This window comes from Oculina patagonica, chromosome 4 (assembly GCF_052425735.1).
Source record: "Oculina patagonica isolate OP01 chromosome 4, crgOcupat, whole genome shotgun sequence".
NCBI classification, from domain to species: Eukaryota; Metazoa; Cnidaria; class Anthozoa; order Scleractinia; family Oculinidae; genus Oculina; species Oculina patagonica.
The window spans coordinates 30,336,734-30,358,018 of NC_135761.1; the positions used below are offsets into that span (position 1 = coordinate 30,336,734).

Genomic DNA, 21,285 nt, shown 5'->3' on the forward strand with positions numbered 1-21,285 from the left:
TTTTCACTAATTAACATTAATTGTAAAATGTTGTTTCACGGCTATAAAAGCACCCTAGAGACTTGTCTTATTTTAAGGTGAAAAGCCTTTTTCAGGAAAATCCGAGCCCAAAGAAAATTCGAGCCCAAAGACGGACGGTTAATAACAATTTTCCCAACAAAATTTAGCCGCAAAAAGACGAAATTTGCAAAATGAAATTCAAGGCAGGATTAGCCAAAAGCGGGGGCAATGTTAGTGAGAACTACTCCTAGTATATCGAAAGAAGCCAATTTCGCGATGTGTCCAATATAAATATCGTGTCTAGAGCCCGCGTCGGCTCTGGCCACGAGATTGCAATATGTCTCCCATTCTCCTATTCGAGGGAGGCAGCGTGGACTATTGGTTAGGGCGCTGGACTTGTAATCTGGAGGTCCCGGGTTAAAATAGTCCTCCCTGCCGCTGAGGGATTTTTCTTCGGTGGTTCCGAATTCAACTCTTTCACGCTTTGTAATTAGCCAACTGGTCAGCCTCCTGTCAGTTGGGAATTTTAACAGGTTTCTGTTTGTCCAGATTTACAAACAGTTGACGATCAGCCAGTTTGTGAAAATGCTGCTGCAAATTCCCGGTAATTCTTTTTCTTTCTTTTCCACTGGCAGCTCGGGTTGTGACTTGCGTGACAGAAGTTAGAGCCAGGCTCGTTATACAATATTTTCTCGCGACATACCGTGAAATATCCCACAAGTTACTTGACTTTTAGACATAGTTAAGACGTAGTTTATTTAACCACAAAGAGCTCAGGAGCCGTAGCTCATTAAAACACCCCCGTGAAGTAAAAGGTTAAAAAATTAAAAAAGGTTTAAAGTGAATATATTCACTATACACAAGAGCCTTGTTACTTTTTTTCGCATGAACTTGTCAAAGGTGTTGCAATATTCCTCAAATTCATTCTGCATTTAAGGTTTTCTTCTTTCATGTTTGAACATTTTCTTGCAAAACCTTAACTGCTGCTGAATGAAAGGGTCTCAGCAGGAAACTGGGAGGCTATGATGAACGCCGGGGCCTTTCGTGAATAAGACCAATTAATGAGCTACCGCAAAATATGCAACGGCTTGGCTTTCTGGCCTCCTGAATGGCTGTGTTCTTCAGCTGAGGCATGGAATAAATGTAAGTATACCAGAAACATAGACTGTTCAATAGAAAAACAGTCTATCTTGTATTAAGTGGAGATTCTCGATGAAAAATTTTTTTTGCGCGCTCGACTAACTATACCAGAAACATAGACTGTTCAATAGAAAAACAGTCCATCTTGTATTGTATTAAGTGGAGATTCTCGATGAAAAAATTTTTTTTGCGCGCTCGACTAACCACATAGATCAGTTTTCAATTTCAGTGTCGTAACACCAAAACCTGGGTTATTACTTTAGCCAATCACAAAGGACACAGAACATCCCGTGAACCAATGAAAACTCGAAACAAATACATGTAGCTTGCACGAAGCGCGGGAAAACGTGCGCGAGCGAATCACGATTGGCTTTGGGTTTTTTCTGATTGGCACCTGGGAAAAAGGCCCGAGTTTTTTAGCCAATCACTGAGCGTAGTAATGCAAAACCAATGCAAACGAGAATAACTTTCGACACTCAAGTGAAAATCGCTCTATTACATTTAGCTAATTAGCAACTTCAGACTCATGTTTGCAAACTAAAGTTGGTGTTGGAACGACACAACAGGCCGGAAACAGTTGGCCAACTTGTTTGCCAATTGTTGTGTCGTTTTACACACACCAACTTGAGTTTGCCAACACGAGCTGGCCATGTTTGTCGTGTGAAGGTCGCTTTAAAAACATCGCGTTTTGATTTCTTCACTCGCGATGCAATCAATTGCAAACTCTTTGTTTACTTGAACTAGATTTCAACTTTTAATTACACACCTTAGACTAATTGGATTCGAACCTACTTGAACAAGAAAACGATGTACAATTGAAAAACTATATCCAACATGAATAAAGTTATACTAGGACGAAGCTGACCTCGTACTGAATCAAATTTCTAATTTACGCATCACCCAGCCTTATAAATAATAACTTAGAGTAAAACCGGCATCTACGATCTACTATATTACGAACACCTAACCTAAATACAAAAAAATATCGTTTTTTTTGTATCAGAATAACACCAAAAACAACATAAAAACTATAAAGATGAAAAACTGTGCAAGAAGGAAAGCTCTCAAGAAAATTGCCCCTTTAGTGCATTTTCTAATTTTTCTTAGCAATAATAAGCTATGTAATTCCAACTTTCCTAACAGTCTTGCATATTTTATTCTGTATAAAGCCAACGTTTCATTGATAGCTAATTAGGTAATTACTTATAGCAGAAAAGAACATAACTTTTGCAGAAACACAAAACCCACTTGGTCTAGTTTCTCTAAGAGCAAGCTATTATAAGCTAGAAACTATTCTAAAAATCATCACTGACGTATTATCTATCAAAGCAATTTTCAACAATTTTTAATGTCTTTCATACATTTCTTCAAGTTGTTCCTTTCTTCGCCAATCCTTCAGTCCGAGTTCTTTGCCCATTTGAAGAACTTTCTTAGCAATTATGTAAGCTGTGCTGACTTCTTGGTAATGTGTACAAACAAGCAATGCTAAGAAGGTTCTAATCTCAACCTTCCATTTATGGTTTACCTCGATAGTATTATCAGCAATATCGCTCCCCTTTTCGTACGTTTTTCGGGATTTGTCAAACATCCCACTCTGTTCAAAGCAGATTCCCAGGTTTTTAAAGGTTGGAACTGCCTCCTTGTGATCCGCTATTTTCAGAACCTCTAAAATGCCAATTGCCTTCTGGTAGTTCTCTTCTGCCTTAGAATATTCTTCGACGTGCAAGTAATAATCTCCCATATCTTTATGCGCAAACGCAGTCAATACGTGATTGCCATAACTGACCCTGAGAAGCTCTAATGCTTCTAAAAAGTTTTCACAAGCCTCCTCGGTACTTCCCAGTTCTTTTGAATTATATCCCATTAGTCTCAGAATTCTCGCCTTGTCAACTGTAGATTCAATCTTTTGCTCTTCATAAATGGAAAGTGCCCTTTTCAAAAAAAGCTGTGCCTTTTCTTTTCGATTACAATCTTGTGAAAGATATCTGCCATAGTAACTCAAATAAACTACCTCAGACAGACCGTTTTGCTCAAATAGATGCACGTTTTCATCATGTAATTTTATTGCTTCAACTTGGAACTGTTTCTTGGCACTACCACGTTTCCTTCCTTCGTGATAAAGGAAGCACAGAATTTCCACTTTCTGGATAACTTTCTCTTGGCTTTCGGCAAAATGTAGGAGACCTTTCAAAAAGTCATCATAAAGCTTTATGTGAACACAATCTCCTATGTAAGGTGCTACCAGCCGACATTCTGTTACAACATCTTCAAGTTCTCTACAGTTGCGGATCTTCTTGACGCTGACATCCCTTAGAGTGGACTCATAATTAAGCCTTTCTGCATTAAATAGATGAAAAGAGTCTTTACACGCATCTTTTCCCCAATATGTCTTGGCGTTTCTCAAAATCATGGCCAAAAAGTACACGAGAAAGGACTGTTGGCCATGAGCCAGAATTTGAGGATAGCTCGCTCTGCCAACTTGTCTCGCATAACTTCTAATTAATAAGTGAATGAGATATCGGTCGTCCTGTTTTTGAATCAGGCATCTTTCTTTTAACTTCATCAAATACTCAGCGTATTTGAGGCCTAACAATGCTTTTGCTGCATTTCTGTCAAACGATCTAACAAAAACAGACAGACAAACTAATGAATGTTGCAAAGACTCGTTTAGTTTTTTAAAAGCTATTTCCATCATACGTTCACAACGAAGTGTTCTTGTTGGGTCATTTTGCAGCTCTTCAATAAGTTCATCAACAGTGTATTCAGACTCAGTCGAAAGCAGAGGTCCTGCTAGTTGAAGTGCCAGCGGAATATGCTCACAAAGTGCAGCTATCTGACGCAATTTATCATTCTGGCCATCAGATGCAGATTGCAGGTTAGCACCATACTTTAGAACTTCAATGCTTTCTTCTAAATCCAAAGGGCCCAATTTGATAGTCTTCAATTTCAAACCAGCGGCAACGTCAATTACTGAACGTCTTGAAGTAATCAGGAACTTCAGCTTAGACTTTGAACACTTTCTCATCTCTTTTAACAATTCAATAAAAGAGTTTCCAACATCCTCTTCCATCGCATCTTCTGCATTGTCAAGAACAAGTATCAGCTCATGTTCAAGTCGCCTGCACCAGTTGAGTAAAACGTGTCTGGGGAACTCATTGGTCTGTTGATGTCCTGGGACACACACGTTCAAAATCTCTCTCAACTCTCTTTCCCCTTTATTTGCCATTAGTTCACATTTCTTCTCGTCCGCATGAGAAAACCTCAAAGAACAAAACTTGACGATGCTACCAAACTTGTCTTTAAGATGATGACCAGCTTGTATAGCAACAGTAGTTTTTCCTATTCCTGGAATTCCACTGACAAGTACTGCTGCCACTGCTTTACTGCTGTCGTCTGAGAGGGCTTCAGCAATGTCAAGGACCTCTGTTATATGGCCGTGTACATTGACTGGCTCATCTGGTAACTCACTTTCAAGTGTGTCGTCCACCCGAGATTCCTGCCTTTTTCGAGTGATGTCTTTTAGGTAAGAAGCAAAAAGAAAAAATCACAAAAGTTTAATTAAGGCGGTCAAAAAAGAAAGTGCCCTAACTATAGGATATACATAATTATATATATCTCAGAGAATTCGCAGAAACCTGGCTGCCAGGTTTTCGCTTGAACTCGGGCGCATAGCCAGCAACCTTAACTTGAGGGGGCTTAATGTCAACCATGGTATGGGGACCTTGCCCAGGCACTGGGCTATCTGCTGGTGTCCAGCTGGCGGGTAGCCGTCAAAAGCTGGGGGGAGGGGAGGGTGTCACTTTTGACCGCTGGGCCTAGCTAGGTCCTGGCCCCTTTGAGCAATTTTGTGTGAACTTGGAATGCAGCTGTGTAGTCTGTTAATATTTTGAATGACACCGGTCCAGGGTTCCCTGAGTACAAGGCACCCTGCTGGTGTTGCAGCTGCCAGCTGGGCTCCTGGGGTGACAACCTTCTAGCCTGGGGGAGGGCTGGGGACTTGTACTAGCCCCGGGCTGTTTTGGGCCTTGGGCGCCAGGCTCTTGGAAAATCGAACAGATATATAATTATACATAATTCGCGTGCGCTCATTGGACAAAACGTGTCACATGGTACAAAATCGGACGACGGGTATCAGACAATATACCCCGTCCGATTTGATATCCGTCGCCTGATTTTATAGACAAGTACAAAACAAACAAACAGTCACCTTCTCAAGTCTAACTTTTTACTCAAATAATCAGTGTTAAAAAAATACGTAAATCATTTATTCCAACCGCAGTTACACCATGATTATCAGTGTAGGTTTCTGTCCTACTTACCGGCGATAAAGCGCGTTGTAGAAATTAATTGGAGGGTTATTAAAAATAAATAAACCCCTTTCTGGCTTGCTTATATATTGGTGGATAATGCCTTTGGCTAATAGATTGTCCTCAAAATTTTACAGTTGCCCTCGAAGCTTTTTGTTTTTCGAATTTTGTAACTAGACAACGAAATTTTATTCTCATCATCACCATAAATATTTATAACAGCCACAATTATCACATTAATAAAACCCAGGGTGGCAGGCCGGTGAAAAGAAGGCAGGAAGGAAGGAAGGAATCCCCAGAGAGGTCCATGTTGTAGTCGGCAAATGACGAGGAAAGTGTTGAATTATTGGCTTTAGAAATAAATCTAACCTTTCTCTTTTGACAAACCATCCAGCAGCGTCTTGCCCATAGCATCTAGTTTGTCTAATAAATAATTGAACCATACGTGGAACCGTAATTTTACTTACATAGATAACTTAAAAAGTACAAAGTACATTAAGAGGGAGGGCTTGAGATTAATCAAATGTAACGGCTCTTAGAATTTTAATTTACAATATATGTGGACAATATGTTACATAAAGGTCATTTTATTAAGAGTCAGGTTTTTTCCCTGTAGAAGACAAGTTTGATGTGGGCTTAGTTAAACGGCGTGAAGAATAAAATAAATTCCGAAATAAAATTTTTGAAACCTTACAGATAACGTAACATGCAAATTTTAAGCTTAAAAACAATTTTCACACAAATCATTGAAGACTGGAATAGCAGAGGCTCACCTTCCAATTTCTTATCCAACTCTTCAATCTTGTCCTTGATGTCGTCATCATCCTTCTTGAACTGCTTCAGTAGTTCTTTATGTTCTTCCTCCACACCAGGATCCATGCATTCAGTCTCCAATTTGTCAATAGCAGCCCCATAACTTGGTCCTCCCAATCTCACGAGTGCATCCCGGATGTCACTCCAGTGGTTATTGAATGCTGCATCGTCAACAGAGGCCTGTTCTGCATGACCATAGAGGGTGTTTCGAAAATACTTCACACGGACAATATCAGCTTCAACACTGGTATCTGTTGCAGGAGGAAGTTTGTCCCACGAGCCAGTTGTTATCGGCGGACTTAAACCACAGACGTTTCTTAGAAGAACCATGAAAAGGGTGATGTCAAACTGTTTTGATGATACTGTGGAAGGGGGAGACGGATACAACTTGCTCCACTGTGCTGGGTTAAGGACTTTTTTCGCTTTAAGTGACTGCAGATTAGCACGAACTGTGGGGCTTGCCAAAACTGAGGGAAGGTTTACGGGTGAGTGAATGCCATCAAAACTGTCCCTCAGTGCCTTAGATCCAACATCTATCAAGAGACGACACAACCGCGCATAGTTGGTTGTCTCATTGGTAGATGTTACTGTCGGTGCAGCCATGGAGAATGCTGTCTTTAAAAAGTCTGTGAAATGAAAAGAAATGAATAAAATCTTTCGAAATATTGACAGGATAGGAACCACACATAATGCATTATATGGTAGTTTGTAGGCAATTTCGACTGAATAGAGGTTAGTGAATTATTAAATACATTTACTGTGAAACACTATGTACACTGTGTTGCTATCTATGCTTCGAACGTGTTTTATCCAAAACTACTTTAGACCAGTTGATCATTTCGCATATAAGAGGGACAAAGAAGGAGAGAGAGAAGCTTGATTTTCACTGTTCTACTTCCAACCCTCTGAATTGAAATGACTCAAATATTAACTCAAAAGTCTCTTCTATTTTAATTTCGTATTTTCTTCCCCACAAAAGGATATTCCTGAAATTGTTGTTTAAAATTCAGTTAGAGGGAAGTTTGGACAACATCAGTTAACATTTTATTAACTATTTTATCAAGGATGAAACTGAACTTGAGGTACCGGTAGTTAAGGAAAAACAATAACATTTGCCAATGAGTGAGACAATCTTAGATGGCACTCCATTGCCTCCTAGTGTCCTTCATAGCTTTTCTAAGTGTACACTGTCAAACACTTTCTTGAAGTCGAGGAAGTTCATGTGCAGCTGGTTGTTCTACTCCAGACATTGCTCAACGATAGTTTGGAAAAACAGTTATCTGGTATCCTATCCCTCTAAGTAAGGCTGCCTGCTCCAGTCCCAACCCGCTATCAATTGGTTCATCAATTCGTCTCAGTTGGAACCTGTTTGGGACTTTTGCTATCCCCCTCAAATAATAACAGTTTCGTAGATACCCTTTCTTTAGCAGCTTGTAGGTGCGTTGATATCAGCTTTGAGCATCTTTGCACGAATGTTTTCTGTCCCCGTTCTTCAGGGATTTGATTTGATAACATTTTGGATCACAACTTCAGTTGGTGATCCGTTATCATTTGGTGGTGGTGGATCGGCTGGGTATTTTGGCTTAGGTCGGTTAAGGTGACTCGATCGAAATAAATGACGTGCTGTATGCCTGTCAAAAATCATTAATAACTTCACCATTTCTGACTCGATTTCCCTGAAACTTTCGCGTTTTACTCGAAATTTATCTAAGAATAATACACACGTCAATGTGTTGATGTAATGATCGCAAGTTTTTCGAGATTTTATTTTTTTTTAACACACCTATTTTGATAAAAATTTTTTTTTTAAAAAAATGCCCGTTATATTTTTTTTTAAATTCCACCTTATTATGACTCTCTAAGTTTCCGAAAAATCGTCGGAACAGAAACCTCGATATAATTTCGAGGTTTGGAACGCTCCAGTACTTCCACATTTCGCCCAAAAGTACCATAACCGAAGACAAAGAAAGTTCAATGCATCAGTTTTAACAGCTCCAAATCACATTCGGCTATTTGCAACGATGAAAAAGTTTAAGCAAATATTATAAACTCACCATTTGCTTCAAAATGTAGGAAGGTCGCCAAATTTACGTTTTTCTAAATAACATGAAAACTAACCGTACGAATTGCTTAAAACAACCGGAACATTAAATTGAACATCTTACACAAACTTTGCGCTGCTTTACGCTTCTGGAGCTGCCTTGATTTGGATGAAATAATGTTTTAAAGTGAAGCACTGCTCCAACTCTCTTGCGAACACGGCCATGTTGTTGTTCTGATTCTACAGCTAAGTGCTAATTTTACTCGAAAAATTTCGAGTAAAATGCGAAAGTTTTAGGGAAATCGAGTCAGAAATGGTGAAGTTATTAGAATTTTTTGACAGGCATACAGCACGTCATTTATTTCGATCGAGTCACCTTAAGTACCTCTTGAGAGTGCTGCGCACCTTGCTGCCTGTTGCCTCTTCGTTGAAGAGTATTCCCGTTTTTGCCCCTTGTTGGAACAGACTGCCTTGAGCATAAGCTCTTTGGTGATCTCATACACTGTGTTCATATCCTGTCTATAGGGCAGCCCTTTTTGCTTTACTAGCTTTCTCATCGTTAACCTGGCTAGGCGACTTATGTTCTGAGGTGGCTTCAATCTGGTGATCTCAAACAGATGTGGTCGCTTTAATTTTTTAATGCTTTTTTCGTCCTTTGCCCGCCAGAGCTTGACACGGCTGTAACTAGAAGATTACTGGTCTTTACTAGCATCTGCTCCAGACCACGGAGACCCTTGCTCATGAAGAGATCGATGCCATTTGCTCGGTGGTAATGACATGGTAGTCTCATTGACAGTTCGGGTCAACTTGTGGATCTTTTGTGCTGAAAGGTTTTTCAAAGCTGAACAAAACTGCACAACACTCTTCTGGCTAACTACAGTTTTTGAGGGCGTTAAAGATGTTCAGTGGAGCAAAGAACCTGTCTGAGGTTAGGAGAGAGGTTAAGAAACTTGCACCAGGTAGAGTTCGGTGGAGAGCCACAGTAGATGCTCTATGCTCCCCTAAGGAGTGAAGATGGCAAAGTAGGAGAAGAGAAGTTCAGCTATGTTTTTTTCTTTCTCTGATTACTGTTTGTTAATGCTGATATCTGTTTAGTTCAGTTTGATAATGGTGTGCATTATATCTGTACTATATCTTATGTCTGTTTGCTACTGGTTTGTATTATATAGTCATTAGTTATTGCTTTCTAGCTTTTCGTGTGCATGTGTAATTAATTTTATCGTTACTTTGCTTTTTTACTAAGCATTATACTCTTTTCACTAGTCATTAGTTATTGCTTTCTAGCTTTTCGTGTGCATGTGTAATTAATTTTATCGTTACTTTGCTTTTTTACTAAGCATTATAGTCTTTTCACTAGTCATTAGTTATTGCTTTCTAGCTTTTCGTGTGCATGTGTAATTAATTTTATCGTTACTTTGCTTTTTTACTAAGCATTATACTCTTTTCACTAGTCATTAGTTATTGCTTTCTAGCTTTTCGTGTGCATGTGTAATTTATTATATCGTTACTTTGCTTTTTTACTAAGCATTATACTCTTTTCACTAGTCATTAGTTATTGCTTTCTAGCTTTTCGTGTGCATGTGTAATTTATTATATCGTTACTTTGCTTTTTTACTAAGCATTATACTCTTTTCACTAGTCATTAGTTATTGCTTTCTAGCTTTTCGTGTGCATGTGTAATTAATTTTATCGTAACTTTGCTTTTTTACTAAGCATTATACTCTTTTCACTAGTCATTAGTTATTGCTTTCTAGCTTTTCGTGTGCATGTGTAATTAATTTTATCGTTACTTTGCTTTTTTACTAAGCATTATACTCTTTTCACTAGTCATTAGTTATTGCTTTCTAGCTTTTCGTGTGCATGTGTAATTAATTTTATCGTTACTTTGCTTTTTTACTAAGTATTATACTCTTTTCACTAGTCATTAGTTATTGCTTTCTAGCTTTTCGTGTGCATGTGTAATTTATTATATTGTTAGCTTGCTTTTTTACTAAGCATTATACTCTTTTCGCTAGTCATTAGTTATTGCTTTCTAGCTTTTCGTGTGCATGTGTAATTAATTATATTGTTAGTTTACTTTTTCACTAAGCATTATACTCTTTTCACTAGTCATTAGTTATTGTCTTCTGCTTTTCTGTGTGTGTATTTACTATATTGTTGTTTACTTTGTCCCTATAATTAATTGTTATTTCATCGTTCTCGCTTCTCATTTTCTGTATTGTAGGTGTAAACCTATTTAACCCTGCCCCCGCCTGATTAGTTGTCTTTACTAGTAGTGGGGGCAAGCAATCTGTAACCTTATTCATAAAAAAAAATAAAGTTATAGTTCAATATAACCATCACATGATATATTACAATTAAAACAAGAGACCGAGTGCTAAGCAGGGAACTGGAATCATCTAAGGACGTTTTCTCAAAATCTGCCCATGCGAGGCTCCTAAAAATTACGGTGATTTAAAAATCAACTATGATTGCACATTTTTCGCAAAAGTAAGTAAAGTAGGTTTGTCGTGACACTGCATCATAAGTACCGGTATGTGTTAGCAGTGTGCCACATGACTTGATTAACTGATATTCAATAAGAGTTGATACCAATCAATATCAATAAGACTGCCAATATAATAGCATTCAATAAAAATTAATGAAATAAAATGCAAGTTCAACTGCAATCAATCAATAACAATTTGTCCATGGATTGATATTGATTTCTATCAAAAGAGGGCAGCAATCTAAAGTGTTTGCCTATTTATCAAATTGAGTTGGATTTCCATCTTCCCGAGATTGCCACTGAACATATTGATGTCAACATCCTTTAAAACCCAGAAATCCAAGAAGAATGCCATGAGCACTCTGCCTTGACTCAATAATTCACAATCCTGTCCCCAAAAACTGAGTTACTTTTGGTAAGCACCAACAATACAAACTCTGGATGGTTCCATGCAATGTGCTGGTCATTTCCAATTGTTGACCAATCAGAATTGAGCAGAAAACCATGAAACAATCAAAAGTAGGCTCTGGGGATGAGATTGAATAACAAACAATGCTTGACAATATCATGAACAGTAGCCTGCGAATACAGCCGCCTCACATTCGCTGAAGCGGCTTTATTCGCAGGCTACATGAACAGCTCTCATGTAAGTATTTCATTATTACAAAATGCTTGACAATTGACATTATTACAATGCTTGACAATATCATGAACAGTAGCCTGCGAATACAGCCGCCTCACATTCGCTGAAGCGGCTTTATTCGCAGGCACATGAACAGCTCTCATGTAAGTATTTCATTATTACAAAATGCTGACAATTGACATTATAATGCTTGACAATATCATGAACAGTAGCCTGCGAATACAGCCGCCTCACATTCGCTGAAGCGGCTTTATTCGCAGGCTACATGAACAGCTCTCATGTAAGTATTTCATTATTACAAAATGCTTGACAATTGACATTATTACAATGCTTGACAATATCATGAACAGTAGCCTGCGAATACAGCCGCCTCACATTCGCTGAAGCGGCTTTATTCGCAGGCTACATGAACAGCTCTCATGCAAGTATTTCATTATTACAAAAAATGGGCATGCCAACTTCGGTCCAAAAAACAAAGTGGCTATGAGCCGCTGAACTCGGAAAATTAATTATGAAACAAGAATTGAAAACTGCAAACTGACAAATAAAGATTGTCAGAACAAAATTATGTTAAACTTTCCACACTTCAGTTCACTTCACTCAGTTCAATACATCCAAAAATGAAAGAAAAAATAGCTGCTTTAACATTTTGGTGAAAGTTTGCCACGACTTTGAACATGCATCAGCACCATGTCTGCTAATTGAGAGAAGGCCAAAAGGTAGTAGTAAAATTTTTGGTTTTCTTTCCTGTCTTTTCCTTTTGTTTTTATTATTTTTTAAACGCATGTGTTTAAATCATTTCGCTTTAAACATCATTTATTGTACCATAATGCAGAGCCATCTGACAATTTGGAATACAAAAATTATGAAGAAGTTTTGGTTTATTTCAAGAAAACTGATATTAGTACAATATTTTGGCTCTATTACAGAGTCATAGTCATGTAATGATAATTTACAGGAGGCAACTTACATATCTTAGGTAATTAGGCATGTTAATATTACAGAATATAACTAGAAATGTAGGTAATCAGAGAAAAGGGTCTAGTTCTCTAGAGGCCTTATAACTCTTGCACGCATTGCATGCCTTTGTTTACAGGAAGCGATCGAGTGATGGAGGGATGGAGTGAAATTGACTCTGCTCACTACAAGTCGGGAAATTTTCGGGGTAAAAATGGTTAGGCCATCCCAGTAAAATGTTTCATTTCCCATCGCCCGACCGACCCATTTTTTCGAAAAAGAGAAAATCGAGAAAATCCAGATTCATTAATCAAAGAGGCAAGTACTTCATTTACAAGCGCATGATCTTGTTTTATTAACAACAATTGGTATTTTGTGGTGTCTTTGTCTTTAGTTATCATCGATACTCCTGTTAATGAACATTAACAAACGAAAAGACCACATTTTCAAGTTGACTTTGTAATCAGGCTTTCCTATACTTAGCAGCCTGGCTGGAACCCAGAACCCTTCAAGTGTTCATTCTTTTCCTTTTTTGCCCGACCAACCGACCCACCATCACAAGAGATGGGAAACAAAACATTTTATCGGGATGGCCTTATAATAAGTGCTTGTGACAACAAGACTGTAAACTATGGATTACTGACCAAATTGATTACAGTCAATAATATTTTTCTGAGTTTCATTGTCACTGATTGCTGATACCAGTCAACAGCAATCAACAAAATTACTGATTTTGATTGATAAAGCAACTTTCGATTCATGCGGGTAATAAAACAAAAACTATAAAATAAACACTTTCGCCAAATATCACAAAGAACACAGGCAATCCAGTGAACCAATCAAAACACAACACAATAAAAGTACTCCAACAAGAAGTGCAGAAAAATGTCTGTCAGCAAGTAACAATAGGTTTTACCTTATTATAGGAATAGAGCCGTTTTCACTTGAGTGTCGAAAGTTAATTGCGTTTGCTTTGGTTTTGCATTGCTTCGCTTAGTGATTGGCTTAAAAATCTCGGGCCCCTTTCTCAGCCAATCAGAACTAAAACTAAAACCAATCGTGACTCGCTCGCGCACGTTTTCCCGCGCTACGTGTCAGCTACGTGTATTTGCTTCGAGTTTTGATTGGTTCACTCGATTGTCTGTGTCCTTTGTGATTGGCCAGTGTGATTACTTTGGTTTTGGTTTTACGACACTCAATTGAAAACTGCTCTATAACGAGGCATTTTAACAACACGAACAAAATTTATGCGTAATAAAATTAACGCGAATAATATTTTAGGAAAAGTTCTGGTCAAATGCTTATATTAAAAAAGTTAACATACATAAAATTAACGCGAATTTTTGAAATTTGGGTTAATAACATGTATTGTTAATTTACTATAATAAGGTAGTTTTGATTTTGATTGGGAGGCATGGTGGCCTAGTGCGTTGGACTCCAGATCGAACAGTCCAAGTTCGAGCCCTGGCGGGGCACTGTGTTGTGTTTTTGGGCAAGATACTTTACTCTCATAGTGCCCCTTTTCAGTTGAACAGTTGAACAGTTCTGAGAATATTCAGAATTTAAAGAGTATTTCTAAAAAGCACTACATGTACTGTTGGTGACTGATATTTCGACAACCTAAGCGGAAGCCATAATCAAGTGGCTCTTTTTGAAATCGAAGATCTTGCAGCATGCAAGTTTCAAGACGACCCTTACCAGGACGACTAAGCTCGAGAATTTGCTGATACTCCTGAGATCAAACCTTTAAAGCTTACAATAAGCTATAAAAAGTAAAAAGGTTTAGCTTCAGGCTGCAGCTTACCTTATGCAGAAATTATAAAAGCGAAAGGATTCCGGGAAGGATTCCCTTCTCCTTCTGTAATATATATTTACGAGTGAGGAGAAAGGAAACTCTTTGGATCGAAATATTTACCATAAGAGTAACACTTACTATCTGTTATTTGAAGTTCTTTGTACATTGGAAAAACCATCATTTAAACTGACATAAAAAGGAAACATGAACAAAATTTCTGCAAAACAAACCTGAAATTTAGGTTCCAAGGCCACAGCTTGATGACATCGAAAACAATCGTTCGAAGCACTGCATTTGAAGCAAACTCCGACTGCCAGAAATTAAAAGAAGATTTCGTTGATTAGCTTTGATCGAGTTCAAAACTCCATTCCTTCGAATTTTCACCGAATTCATCAATAAAAGCAGGAATTCTTGGAAGACTGAATTCTGAGAAAACGGAAGACAACTTCTCTGTCTGGTACCAGTCCCTAACGTTCATGGCTGATGACAGCCACTCGCGCGATTAGCTCGCGCGAGGTCCTCGCGCAAAAATGTATAAAAGCCTGGGACAGGCCCACATTGGAAAAGGCTAGTGTGTATTCTAAAATCAAGCCACTCGTGGGATACAGTTACGTAATGCCACCAGTAAACATTGCATGGTTTCTTTATCGCACGCCTTTCCCATATGCATAACAGTTGAATTTAGGAGGGGAGGGGGTGGGGCACTTACAAAAAGGCACAACTTGCAAAATCTAAAAAACCTGAATGTAGAGAGTAGGCTTTCGGCGGCTGCGACAAACTGCAGGAAACTTTAGTGAATACAACCCACGGGATACCAGAGAATACACTAAGCCGCGGCGTATAAACAGTAGCCTCCGTTCACAGGTAACGAAAGCATTAATCTCCTTCGCAGCTGTTTTTTGGGACGTCACGCAACGCTCGGTGACGTCCCAAAAAGCGGCTGTGAAGGAGACTACCAAACGATAAGAGCTTGTATGGATTTGAAAGAAAGTTGAGAAAAATCTCTCTTACTATCATTGAAAAGCTATTGTAAAACCAGAAACCCATAAGGGTTGAAACGTGTAACGCGCGCTCACAGCGTTTGAATATTCATTTTGCTAAGTACCATATTTGGAAACACGAAGAATTTGTACGCGAATGCTTTAGAGCAGTTTTCAATTGAGTATCGTAAGACCAAAACCAAAGTAATTACTCTGGCCAATCACAAAAGGACACAGACAATCCAGTGAACCAATCAAAACTCGAAGCAAATACATGTAGCTGGCACGAAGCGCGGGAAAACGTGCGCGAGCTAGTCACGATTGGTTTTGGTTTTAGTTCTGATTGGCTGAGAAAGTAGCGCGAGAATTTTAAGCCAATCATTAAGCGTAGTAATGCAAAACCAAAGCAAACGCAATTTACTTTCGACACTCAAAAGAAAACCGCTCTATACACGTAATGACACACGCAACATAATGTTTGGTTTTGCGGTAAGTTGCTTGAATTTCGACCTAAACGCCGTAAATTTCTTACAGAAACTAAAGAAATTCATTAAGTGTATCGAAGCGAAGTTCTCCAGACTACTTTATGAAGATAAAACAGGAAATTTAATCAAATTTAACTTTATTCAACCAAGCTTGTTCAAAAACAAGATTACGCCATCGAGCGCGAGCTAGCGCGCGCTGTGAATTTGATCCAAATATAGTAATTTTATTGGTTAAATGTATCTCGTGATTTCCAAATATGGTACTCAGTGAAAACGAATGTGCAAACGCTTTGTACAATGCGAATCATAGGGAGTTACACGTTTCAACCCTTATGGGTTTCTGATAAAACTTAATACTTTACATGGTGTCACTTTTTTGTCTTTCTAGTGCTGTAGAAAGCCAACAGATCGTTGGAACGAAAATCGCGCGTATGGTTCGAGATATCGGCAGTTCGAGTTATCGATGGTAAAATAAGTAAGAAAACGACCTGAAGGGGGAATCGGAAAAGGTTCGAGTTACTGAGGGTTCGAGTTATCGGGATTCGACTGTATATATAATACATGAGGGGGGAGGTACAGAATAGGGAGGAGGGAGAAATGGCCAAAAAGGCCTTCATTTTAATCCATCGAAGGTTGAGAGTCAGTAAGAAAGCAACTTACAAATAACTGTGCTTCAGCAGTGGTTATTGACTGAACAAGTTAAGTCCAAAAAATGAGAACTGAGAAGTTCCTTTCGACACATCCCTACTACAGTTTTGTGCGTCTTATGCTTAATGCAAAAATCTGTTTAGGACAGTGAGGGATCATTACGGAGCAGTTACAAGATTTCACTAACCCGATGATCGCAAAGTAGAGAACTTTACCAATAAAAGTCAAAAACTGAATGAAGAATTCCAAAAGTAACGGCGCCCATTACTTACTGATTAACCAAGCCAGGGCGTCGCTACTTTTGAATAGTAAAAATAAAACTTTAAAAACACTAAGAGGACTCAAGATTACGAGTAAGGTTGATAACCAAAATATATGTTGGATTCCACGCCGACTTCAGCCAGGCATCGTGAACTTACATTTGGAGAACGGAGCACTTGCAGTTGGAAGTGAAGTAGACACATGGCTACAGAACTAATGTAATGTTGATCAGGAGTTTGAACAGTCTACGTAACCCTCAGTTGTTCTCCTTCAAGACCTTCAAAGAAAGAGATGGTTATTTCACTGCACAGCTGTGCAATTACTGGCGACAGTTATTTGGTGAAAAGTTTCTGTATATCCCAATCAAGATTTTCACGTCCTTGCTATTTTTTTAAGTATAACACTGGTTTCTAATTATTATATTTACTCCAAAGTTTTTTTTAATAAGCAGTTAACTTTATTGAACAAACATATCACAAGTTACAAATATCATTGCACACAGAGAAAACTGAAGTGTTACAACATAGAAATCAGATAATATTCCTGTTCCTGTCTTGCTATGTCTACATGTATATGAAGCTATGAGGGAGGAAAACGTAGTCACGTCAAGCTATTGTCTATTTAACAAATAGATTCCATTTTGCCGTGCGTCTGTTCAGTTATATACCACAGATGACGTCAAAATGTGGTAAGAACAAAAAAAGTGGCCCACGAGCCGCTAGGCGAGTGGGTCACTGTTGTTCTTACCACATTTTGACGTCTTCTGTGATCTATAACTGAACAGACCCACGGCAAAATTGAATCTATTTGTTTTATATAATAAAACTCTGATTTGGACTATGAACTCTGATCACGCGCGCGAGTCACACCACCGCGTGACGTCATCTATGCGTCTGTACTCTAATAGATCATAAGTAAAAACCAATCAAAATGCGCGTAGAATTCAGGTTATTATATAATTTACGGTGGATAATGAAATCGGGTGCAAAGTAACTGCAAAGTTGCATTTGTAGGAACCTATAGCATTGCTTAAATGTCTCATTAAATACATCAGAGTCACCTTTCGGGAGTCGTTAGTTTTGGAGTATAATAGAAGCGCAAAGAAGAAACGAAGTCTCTGCTACAGTTGGGCTCAGTTGTGGAATAGACTTCCACATTACGCCAGAGCGACTAGCCTGTTCCAGGCTCTCGGTCACTTCGCTTCCCGCTGACTGACCGAGAGCCTGGAACAGGCTACAGAGGGACTAGATCTTTTATTCAGTTAAAAAATGTAATTAATTGCTTAATGCCCCCTTCATACTCCCACACGGCAAACATCTAAGGGTCTGATTTTACATGGAGGTGGGGGACCCCGGGTGGGGGTTCCCCCTGGGGGGGGCCCCCCCCTTCTTTTATTTTTTTTTTTTTTTCTCGTTTTTTTTTGGGGGGGACCCCCCCCCCCCCGCCCTTGGGGGGCCCCCCCCCCGGGGTTTTTTTTTTGGGGGCCCCCCCCCGGGGCTTTTGAAAAAACAAATCCTTTCCCCCCCAAAAAAAAAAAAAAAAAAAAAAAAAAAAAAAAAATATAAAAAAAAAAAAAAAAAAAAAAAAGGAGAAAAAGAGAGAAAGCCCCCTTATGAGTATTGTAACTGATGTTTCACCGTGTCTAAATAAAGTGTACGTATGTAATTGACGTTACTTTCAAGGAGGTGGCACAGAAAACTACAAGAATTACACGGTATATCATATCTTTTATCCTTAGTGAATAGAGAAAGAGATAGATAAAATAAAAAGCTCTATATGCGAAGTGTCACAGACGTGTATACGAACACTCTAGCAAATTGCACCAATGTCTGTTAACGTCACTAAAAAATGTTCTTAGTTTTTAAAAACAAAGTGGTATTGCAGTAAATTCATTCCTAACCGATACTTACATGTTCACGTCACCAATGAGTGATGTCAAGGTTGGTTTCAGGTCAGGATTCGACTAAACATTTATTCAATTTGTACATATATTTGTCACTTACAGCAAAAAGGAAAAAGGAAATGCGTTCTTTACCAATTTTCAGCCTTGGGCACGTTCTTACATTTTGGCCTGTTTTTAGCCTCGACGTTCTTATTAAAAAGGTTCTTATATAATTAAAGAGTGTAGCTCGAAACTTTTGACAGTATAATACTGTAGTCCCAACCATTCACCAAACTGTACTTCTTACTCTTAATAAAAGCAGACGCAGCCTCCTACAAGGGCTACCTCTCTACAGCTAAGTCTGTACCAGTGTGGCCTTGGTACAGTTCTAAATCAGATTTAAATCAATAGTATACTAAATCAGAGTAAAACTAGTGATACCTATCGGTAGAAATGCCAACGAGTACAACGGGACGCTTTATGATTTTGGTCAATCAATAAACATTGCGCGTTTTTTTTGAAAATCGTGAATGTTTATGGAATTAAATGCGATTTTATGAAGGCTAAATGAGGAAAAAGTTCTAAAATAAAACCAAAGTAGTGAAGATTTAGTGAGAAATCTTGTAAACTTCATGCTATTTGAGAGTTTCAAGCCATTGTTGTCCGATGCCGCTATTTTGGAAAGGTTTCCGCTGTTTTAAAGTCCTATAGGTCTTATAAATCAAAGTGGCTAGGAGCCACTGAACACGAAAAATAAATTACGAAACAAAAAGGGATTTTGAAGGTAGAAAAAATACAGAAGGCTTCGACACAAAAAGCAAACTTTTACAAAGATTTGCCAAAACAAAGCATTTCAAACTTTCCACACTGCAGTTGAATTCATTCAGCACATAAGTATTAAAAAAAATTGAGGTTTTAAAAGGTAAAAGCCTGGTCGGACAAGTTTGCGGCCAAAGATGGAACAAGTTTATTTTATTATTCCGAGAATAATTCATCACGCGCAATGCGTGATGTCTCAAATATCACGTTGAATTGTTGTTGTCGAGACACTGCAAATTGCGTTCGGGCAACCAGCTTTTAGGAAAATTAATGGCCCTGTTTCCCGAGGAAAAACGCCGAAGTATCCAGGAAAAAAAATGTAGTATAGAGAATTTATTTTATAAATTCGAGAAACGAAATAAAACTCTTCTGATTGATAAAATCTGTGTTGTTTACTTTGCCAGACCTAACTTAATTACGCATGCAAATTTGTATGCCTTCGAAATTTTCGAAGCTTTGGAAATCTTGAAGCTTTGGAATGCATTTCTTACCTTCATCTTAAATGAAATTAAATTCTAAACAAAGTTTCATTCAAGTTTCTTTCGTATTTCAATCTCTAGTTCGGGAATTTTGGCTTTTTGAAGCGAACAGATTTGAAACCTCTTTGTTATCTAAGACGCATCGTGTCTGGGAATTGAACAAATTAGTAGCGCGCTGATTGGCCAAACTACAACAAAGTGTGCACGTGCTGAATTGTGTCGTCACGATCTACCTTACATTACATTACATTACTTACATTTCTCGACATTTAGAGTGTTTCTGAGATTTTTTTTGCATGTACAAATCTTCTCGCGGCTCTATATTCTGCCGCCTCGTCAGTCTTTCAGAAGGCCTACCTCGTTGGCAAAAAACATCTGAGTACACTGTATAAGTCCAGTCTTGGTCAATGTGAGCCTGTGAGCATAGAATCGTTTGATAGAGATAGGCCCAGGGTGAGTGGACCTATAAAAAAGGAAAGTGACAGTAATTGATACTGAACAAGACATGTTTCCTCAGTATTGAGTTGGGAAGCTACTATTGTAAACAAATGTTATGGATGTAAAATCAACATTAACAGGAGAAAAGGGGGTCGCAGATTGACTTTGGAGTGAACCGCAAGTTTCTCGACAGTTTTAATGAGACTTTTCAAATACCATCCTTTTGATTTCATTGCCTTAACATTTTTTTCTGAATTTGATTGATTTCTATACGATTATCCAACAGCTTTGATTTAATACGTTTCTTAATAGACAATAAATGGACATACATGTAATATATATAAAAAATACAAACCTTAAATATAACAAATGCGCAAGATTCAAGTTCTGTTGAACAGGCTGGCATCTCATGTGCAGTGAGACCTACAAGCATTCAGATCTTTTATAGAGAGTATCACTTCGCAAATTACAAACTGGCAATAAACAAATTCTCATACGCACGAAAAACAACTTTAAACTGAATTCTTTCAATTCCCTTTCTTTGTTATGAAGCGAATTTTTGAAAACTGTAAAAATTAGTTCTAACTCGCAGGATTTTACTGTATTTTATATACATGGTGTGGTTCAATTTTACCTTTGGTAGAATGTGGTATTTTCCTTTGCCTTTTATTCATTATAATAATACCAATTACACCAAAATAAAGGAAAATACCAGATTGTACCAAGGGTAAAATTGAACCAGGACATAGGCCTCAACTTACAGTGGATATGACTGATAAAAAGTGCTTCTCAAACCTAGCTGTTTAAAGGATATCTTCAACAACAATTCAACGCGAATCTAATTAATCCTTAATGTGCAATACAATATGATTTGTGTTATGGCACATCTTAAATTGTTTTTAAACGTAAATACAAAATCACATTTTTGGCTCAGTCCTCTGAAAATGACACACTGATTTGTTAAAATGCCCTTTATAGTTTTTCATCAATCATCTCTTTAGATGTGGTGAACACATAGCATATATCTGTCGTACTGCCCTAACTAACAAATAAAAGCTAACTGCCAACAAACCAGAGTAAAATAAATAATTAAATTGGCGCCATTCCAT

General features: G+C 38.1%; 2 protein-coding genes across 6 annotated transcripts in view; both read right to left on the minus strand.

Annotated features, from left to right (window-relative positions):
* Positions 1–1,881: 1,881 nt before the first annotated feature.
* Positions 1,882–17,873, minus strand: LOC144652242 (uncharacterized). Of its 3 annotated transcripts, XM_078512264.1 has the most exons (5): positions 16,717–17,873; positions 14,415–14,494; positions 6,221–6,886; positions 5,817–5,870; positions 1,882–4,656 (listed from the first exon to the last, which is right to left on the minus strand). In XM_078512264.1, exons 3-5 carry the CDS (start codon positions 6,861–6,863, stop codon positions 2,486–2,488), a joined length of 2,868 nt encoding a protein of 955 aa, XP_078368390.1. In that variant the 5' UTR covers positions 6,864–6,886; positions 14,415–14,494; positions 16,717–17,873; the 3' UTR covers positions 1,882–2,485. The 3 variants fall into 3 exon arrangements, with proteins under 3 accessions (XP_078368390.1, XP_078368389.1, XP_078368388.1); XM_078512263.1 differs by lacking the exon at positions 16,717–17,873 and having other exon boundaries at positions 14,415–14,609; XM_078512262.1 differs by lacking the exons at positions 14,415–14,494; positions 16,717–17,873 and adding an exon at positions 8,707–9,074.
* A 1,578-nt stretch (positions 17,874–19,451) lies between these two features.
* Positions 19,452–21,285, minus strand: part of LOC144652312 (structural maintenance of chromosomes protein 5-like) — a 6,088-nt gene continuing 4,254 nt past the window's right edge. For 2 of the 3 annotated variants that reach the window (XM_078512356.1, XM_078512358.1), the window contains 2 exons: positions 20,532–20,599; positions 19,452–20,201 (listed from right to left, as the gene is read on the minus strand). In XM_078512356.1, coding sequence (XP_078368482.1) covers positions 20,075–20,201; positions 20,532–20,599 — 195 coding nt within the window. In that variant the 3' untranslated portion in view covers positions 19,452–20,074. The remainder of the gene's footprint in view (positions 20,202–20,531; positions 20,600–21,285) is intronic. The other variant, XM_078512357.1, reaches the window with a different exon arrangement.